This window comes from Mandrillus leucophaeus, unplaced genomic scaffold (assembly GCF_000951045.1).
Source record: "Mandrillus leucophaeus isolate KB7577 unplaced genomic scaffold, Mleu.le_1.0 Scaffold439, whole genome shotgun sequence".
Classification (NCBI taxonomy): Eukaryota; Metazoa; Chordata; class Mammalia; order Primates; family Cercopithecidae; genus Mandrillus; species Mandrillus leucophaeus.
The window spans coordinates 1,003,549-1,010,941 of NW_012104687.1; the positions used below are offsets into that span (position 1 = coordinate 1,003,549).

At 49.6% G+C, this 7,393-nt stretch overlaps 1 protein-coding gene across 1 annotated transcript in view; it reads left to right on the forward strand.

The window, feature by feature from the left end:
• Positions 1-7,393, forward strand: part of AGMAT (agmatine ureohydrolase (agmatinase)) — a 17,743-nt gene that overhangs the window by 2,923 nt on the left and 7,427 nt on the right. Inside the window, exons 4-7 of the mRNA XM_011993986.1 lie at positions 905-1,127; positions 4,180-4,228; positions 5,272-5,467; positions 6,468-6,647. Of these exons, the coding sequence (XP_011849376.1) occupies positions 905-1,127; positions 4,180-4,228; positions 5,272-5,467; positions 6,468-6,647 (648 nt within the window). The remainder of the gene's footprint in view (positions 1-904; positions 1,128-4,179; positions 4,229-5,271; positions 5,468-6,467; positions 6,648-7,393) is intronic.

Here is a 7,393-nt window from a genome sequence, read left to right on the forward strand (position 1 = left end):
AAAGCCGGGTGTGGTCGCGCAGGCCTGTAATCCCAGCTGCTCGGGAGGCTAAGGCAGGAGAATCGCTTGAACCAGGGAGGCGGAGGTTGCAGTGAGCTGAGATCGTGCCACTGCACTACAGCCTGGAGAACAGAGTGAGACTCCGTCTCAAAAAAGAAAAGAAAAGAAAAAAAGAAAAATAAAAAGAAGGGATTCTGAAGCCTGAACTTTCTCTGTGTCCCTATCCTGGGGCCTTGCTGAGATGGCTGCTGTGGATTCCTCTCCTCTCCCCAGCTTACAGTGGCAAGTGACATTGCATTTGAGAGCAGAAACTGGCTGCCCCTTCCCCAAATCTCTAGATGTCACCTGACTCAAGAAATGCTCAAATGAAGGCAGTTTTCCTAGGATCAAGTCGGAGGAGGCAAAATTCATTTTCCTAATTATTGAACATCAGCAATTTCTGCTTCAGCTCAGCAACACTATATCTGACTGCCCTGATCTGAATTATGAAAGTCAGCACTTTAAATGTCTCCTAAGTGCAAGGTGCTTTGCATAGACTACCTCATTTAATTCTTACTACGGTGCAAGGTAAATATTTTACGGATTAGCAAACTGAGACTCAGGTAGATCATGAAATTGGCTAATGCCATTTAGTACACTTTAGTCTCTTCAATATATCGCCTAGATCTGTGATTCTCAAGTGGGGCGGTTTTGCACTCAGGGGACATTTGGCGATATCTGGAGGCATTTTTGGTTGTTACACCTTGGAGGAAGGGTGCTACTGGCACCTAGTGAGTACAGGCCAGGGATGCTGCTAAACATTCCATTATGCAGTACTGCAACATGGAATCATCTGGTCCCAAATTGCTGAGGCTGAGAAGCCCTGGCCTAAGCAGAGCCTGAAATCTCTGCAGATGGCTGATAGGACGATTCTTCCTTCGGCAGATTCGGACCTCGCCGCATCCGGGAAGAATCAGTGATGCTTCGGACAGTCAATCCTAGCACGGGGGCCCTCCCCTTCCAGTCCCTCATGGTTGCAGACCTAGGCGATGTGAATGTCAATCTTTACAACCTTCAGGACAGCTGCCGGCGAATTCAAGAGGCCTATGAGAAAATTGTAGCAGCTGGCTGTATTCCTCTGACCTTGGGTAATGTCAGTCTGCAAGAGCCAGAGTAGTTCCCTGCACTCAGGGTTTATTTATCAGGGGCTTGAGTACAGCTACTTCTCCCCTGCAGGCCACTGCATATGTGGAGACAGTAGAAAAGACAGCATTGTAATTCATTTATTTTAATCCCTGGGGAGAGAATATTTCACTTGTGCGTGCGTGTGTGTGTGTGTGTGTGTGTGAGACAGTGTCACTCTGTTACCCAGGCTGGAGTGTAGTGGTGCAATCTCAGCACATTGCAACCTCCACTTCCCGGGTTCAAGTGATTCTCCTGCCTCAGCCTCCCACGTAGCTGGGATTACAGGCACCCACCACCATGCCTGGCTAATTTTTGTATTTTTGGTAGAGTCAGGGTTTTGCCATGTTGGCCAGGCTGGTCTTGAACTCCTGACCTCAAGCGATCCGCCCACCTTGGCCTCCCAAAGTGCTGGGATTGCAGGTGTGAGCCACCGCGCCCGGCCAAGATGATGTTTCTAATGACTATTTGCAAGGAGAACTGCAAAGAGGGTGTTTTTGTCCTGCTCAGGATCTACATCAACCTACAGGGCAGCTTTCCCCTTATTCTCACCCCTGACCCACTCTCACTTTTTCTCTTGTTCACAAATACTTAAAATGACAGGGATCTTTTCCTAAATATCCAGATTCATTTTTGCCAAATTAGAGAGAGAGCCTAGCCTGCATGGCATAGTGGGAGGAGTGTAGTTTCCGGATGGCATGGTTTGAAGTCTCAGCTGCACTTCTCCCTAGCAATGTTGCTGTATACCGTGCTTGATGCTTCACGCCCTCACCCGTAAGATGGGAACGATCACAATAACACCTACTTCACCGCATGCTGTGAGGGGCAGATAATGAAAGTACACATGAAATGCCTGCATGGCATATCTTTTTTTTTTTTTTTAGACAGAATTTTGCTCTTGTTGCCCAGGCTGGAGTGCAATGGCACAATCTCAGCTCACTGCAACCTCCGCCTCCCGAATTCAAGCAATTCTCCTGTCTCAGCCTCCTGAATAGCTGGGATTATAGGCACTCGCCACCATGCCCGGCTAATTTTTGTATTTTTAGTAGAGACGGGGTTTCATCATATTGGTCAGGCTGGTCTCGAATTCCTGACCTCAGGTGATCTACCCTCCTTGGCCTCCCAAAATGTTGGGATTACAGGCGTGAGCCACCACGCCCGACCTATGCATGGCATATCTTAAGCTTCAATAAATGTTAGCTATTATTATTATCAGAAAGAATACTTTCCTAGGTCTGTGCTGTCCAATAGGGTAGCCACTAGCCACATGTGGCTACTTAAATTCTATTTTTTTTTTTTGAGACGGAGTTTTGCTCTTGTTGCCCAGCTTGGCTCACTGCAACCTCCACCTCCCGGGTTCAAGCGATTCTCCTGCCTCAGCCTCCTGAATAGCTGGGATTACAGGTGCGTGCCACCATGCCCAGCTAATTTTTTGTATTTTTAGTAGAAACAGGGTTTCACCACGTTGGCAAGGCTGGTCTCGAACTCCTGACCTCAGGTGATCCGCCCACCTCAGCCTCCCCAAATGCTGGGATTACAGGTATGAGCCACCGCGCCCGGCCTAAATTTAAATTAATTAAAATAAAATACTCAGTTTCTTAGTCATATTAGCTATATGTATGTCACATGTGTGTCACATGTGGAGAGTGGCTACCATATGGGCTAGTGCAGATAGAACATTCTCATCATGATAGACGTTTCTAATGAACAGAGCTATTCTAGGCATTTTCTTAGAATATGCTGCAAAGGCAATTCCTAAAGTAGCTCGTCTAATTTCCTCTTTTATTTATTTAGTTTTGAGACAGGGTCTCACTCTGTCACCCAGACGGGAGTGCAGTGGCGCCGTCATGGCTCGCTGCAACCTTGTCCTCCCTGGGCTCAGGTGACCCTTCCACTCCAGCTTCCTGAGTAGCTGGGTCTACAGGAGTTTGCCACCATGCCCGGCTAATTTTTGTATTTTTTGCAGAGATGGGGTCTTAATGTGTTGCCCAGGTGGACCTTGAATTCCTGGGCTCAGGCGATCTGCTTGTCTTGGCCTCCCAAAGTGTTGGGATTACAGGTGTGAGCCACTGCGCCTGGCCTATTTTTACTTTTACTTTTTAGAGACATGGTCTTGCTATGTTGCCCAGGCTGGTCTCAAACTCCTAGGCTCAAGCTATTTATTTATTTATTTACTTTTGAGACGGAGTTTCACCCTTGTTGCCCAGGCTGGAGTGCAATGGCATGATCTCGGCTCACTGCAACCTCTGCCTCCTGGGTTCAAGTGATTCTCCTGCCTCAGCCTCCGGAGTAGCTGGGATTACAGGCATGCGTTACCACCCCCGGCTAATTTTGTATTTTCAGTAGAGACGGGGTTTCTTCATGTTGGTCAGGCTGGTCTTGAACTCCCAACATCAGGTGACCTGCCCGCCTTGGCCTCCCAAAGTGCTGGGATTACAGGCATAAACCACCGTGCCCGGCAAGCTACTCATATTTTTGAGATCGTGTCTTACTCTGTCGCCCAGGCTGGAGTGCAGTGGCACGATCACAGCTTACTGCAGCCTTGACCTCCTAGGTTCATTAAGCAGCCCACCATTCAATAAGATCTTATTGTAGCTGTGGTTATAGCTCCCCAGTCTGAAAAGGTGAAAACTGGGTTAAAATTATTCAGCTGGGCAAGGTGGCTCATGCCTGTAATCCCAGCACTTTGGGAGGCCGAGGCAAGTGGATCACTTGAGGTCAGGAGTTTGAGACCAGCCTGACCAACATGGTGAAATTAACTCTCTACTAAAAATACAAAATTAGCCAGGTATGGTGGTGCACACCTGTAATCCCAGCTACTCGGGAGGCTGAGGCAGGAGAATCGCTCGAACCTGTGAGGCAGAGGTTGCAGTGAGCCAAGATTGCGCCATTGAACTCCAGCCTGGGCAATAGTTAGAGCAAAACTACATTGCAAAAAAAAAAAAAAAAAAAAAAAGAGATTATTCTATGTAATCTTCCAATTCACTTTTCACACGTTTTTCTTCTTCCTCTTTGCAGGTGGAGATCACACAATCACATATCCCATATTGCAAGCGGTGGCAAAAAAGTAAGTCCCAAATGGCTTGGCCCAGCAAGGTTTCAAAAGCCAGAAGCTAGGGACTGAGTTGTTTGCTGTTAGGTGGCATTAGGTGACTGCTGCTGGCTCAGGTTATGAGCTGCTTCTGGGGATCAAAATTAAGGTTGAGCTCCAGGCGTCTCTTGTCAGTCACCAGCTAGAAGCCAAGACAATTTATTATTAACACTTCTGGCCACCCTCCCTTGCCCTAGATCTGTCCTGGTATGTGTGCTCAGCATTTTCAACTTGCCTCTGCTTTTGGAAGATGAGCCTCTAGTGAAATACACAACCTCAGTTAACTTCAGTTTCTGTTTTGCTTCAAGGGCCAAAAACAAACACTGACAGGCACAATGGTGGGGCTTGCTGAGAGGCCCTTGTTTCCTCCTAAAAGGGCACCTTTCCCAGACAATCAAAAGACTGATTTGCCAGTAGTGGAAGTCTACCCAGGGTTGGCCGACTTTGGCTAATTTAGTTTGAGAAAGAGACAGAAGGACCGAGGTGGAGGGTGGCAGCTCCAGAATGTGTCTATGGAAGCACATGTGGGTGGCATTCTGGTTGGAGGTGGGTGGGTGCAGGTCTTTGCTCAAAGCTACATTTATTTCTCACGGCTTTGGATCATACGTTTATTTTGGGTGACTGGCAGGGGTTGATGGAGGTTATGGAGAGAGCTGGATTGAAGCTTCCTCTTCCTCGGTCGGAGAAAGGGTATGTCTTGGTTTAGTTGAGCCTTCAGCCAAGCTCGCCTGTGCCACCACCCTTGATTCTCATCCTGTCTCTAAATTAAGCATATTCTGGGTGTTAGGTGTGGGTGGCAGCCAAAACATGTCTATTTCCTGCCTGACTGCTGTGAGTTTATTGTTCTTCTGAGATGTTAAGTGATCTCAAGAAGACAGGAACCAGTTGCAAGGCAGAAAATGGATGCCAGGTCTCCCCTTTGTGGCTGTGAATCGTCACCAAGTATTGGTGGCCTGAAGGGTGGCTGTGCTAGGGCCCCACAGGGAGGGTTGGCCTCTGAGCTGCCCTGTTGTCATCAGGCATGGCCCAGTGGGGCTGCTGCATGTGGACGCGCACACGGACACGGCCGACGAGGCCCTAGGAGAGAAGCTCTACCACGGGGCGCCCTTCCGCCGGTGTGTGGATGAGGGTCTCCTGGACTGTAAGCGGGTGGCGCAGATTGGCATCCGGGGCTATTCCACAACGTTGGATCCCTACAGATACAACCGGAGCCAGGTGACAGACCGAATGCCCCCCACCCCTGCCCCCCGAAATGCCTTCCTCTCCATTGCCTCAGCCGTGGCAACCAGGGGTTCAGCAGGGGCTTTGCTAATCAAGTCTGAAAGCAGGGATAAAAGGCTGAGTTTGCATCCTCAGGGGCATACGGAGCACAGGAGTGAGGAGGTTGGTTTATGGGCCACGGGAAGTCTATCGCTGGGGTGGGGAGACAAGCAGAAATCGACCCACCCCTTTGGAGGGTGCTGGCTTAGAAGAGGGGAGGAGGCTGGGCAGGGTGGCTCACGCCTGTAATCCCAGCACTTTGGGAGGCTGAGGTGGGCGGATCACCTGAGGTCAGGAGCTCGAGACCAGCCCGGCCAACATGGTGAAACCTCGTCTCTATTGAAAATACAAAAATTAGCCGGGCCTGGTGGCATGCATCTGTAATCCCAGCTACTCGGGAGGCTGAGGCAGGAGAATTGCTTGAACCTGCGAGGCGGAGGTTGCAGTGAGCCGAGATCGTGCCACGGCACTCCAGCCTAGGTGACAAAGTGAGACTTCGTCTCAAAAAAAAAAAAAAAAGGGGAGGAGGTCTGGACCCAAGAGGAGTTGCCACCTTCTTAGTTCTGGTCCTCATACCCTCTAGGCAGAACAGCTCTCAGGTACACATGTGTGACAAGACCCCATGGGAAAGACCCAAATCCCTTGCTTTTAGAATGTGCCAAGGCCAGTCTTCTGGACAGAGCAATTCAGAAGGTGCTAGCGTGAGCTGCTGAGTTTCCCACTCTTGCTTTAGCAGAGCTTCTCTTCTGACCCCAAATCCATCAGTCAGCTTTGACCCTGCTTCCTTACCACTCATTGTCCCTCCCTTCCTCACCTGGAAAATAGGATGATAGTTCCCTCCTCACGGAGATGGAGGGTCAAGTGTGATGTGCACATAGAGCTGAGCAGGGGGCTGGCAAACAGGAAGCGCCCTGTAAATGCTGCCAGGCAGAAGCCTCAGTCCCTGTCTCCACAGGGCTTCCGGGTCGTTCTGGCTGAAGACTGCTGGATGAAGTCGCTGGTTCCTCTGATGGCGGAAGTCAGGCAGCAGATGGGAGGCAAACCCATTTATATCAGCTTTGATATTGACGCTCTGGATCCTGCCTATGCCCCAGGGACAGGGACACCTGAAATTGCTGGTCTCACTCCTGGGCAGGTAAGGAGACTCCAGTGAAGATTCCTGGGGGTGGAGATACTTAACACCCATTTTCCTGGGCCTTGAAGCGAATCTTTAGGAATCAGGATAGGATTTTTGTTTGTTTGAGATGGAGTCTCACTCTGTCGCCCAGAATGGAGTGCAGTGGCACGATCTCAGCTCACTGCAACCTCCGCCTCCCAGGTTCAAGTGATTCTTCTGCCTCAGCCTCCTGAGTAGCTGGGATTACAGGCACACGCCACTACGCCCGGCTAATTTTTGTATTTTTAGTAGAGATGGGGTTTCACTATGTTGGTCAGGCTGGTCTCAAACTCCTGACCTCGTGATCCACCCACCTCAGCCTCCCAGTGCTGGGATTACCAGTGTGAGCCACCGTGCACGGCTGCCAAGACAGGATCTTAAGAGCAGAGCACCTAGGCTTTTACTGTTCTCCAGGGTGAGGATAAGTTTGAATACTCTCTTACTGAAGGGTGACTGATTTTGGCAAGGGCCTTCGTTTCCTATCTGGGATGTAATAGTCCTTTATTTCATCCTTTATTTGCTCTTCCTGCCTTCAGTTCATCTGTCACGAGAACAACAGTTCATGGGAACAACATTAATAGTATCCTCTCTTAAGAACACTAAACTTGGCCAGATGCCGTGGCTCATGCCTGGAATCCCAGCTCTTTGGGAGGCCGAGGTGGGTGGATCACAAGGTCAGGAGTTTGAGACCAGCATGGCCAAGATGGTGAAACCCTGTCTCTATT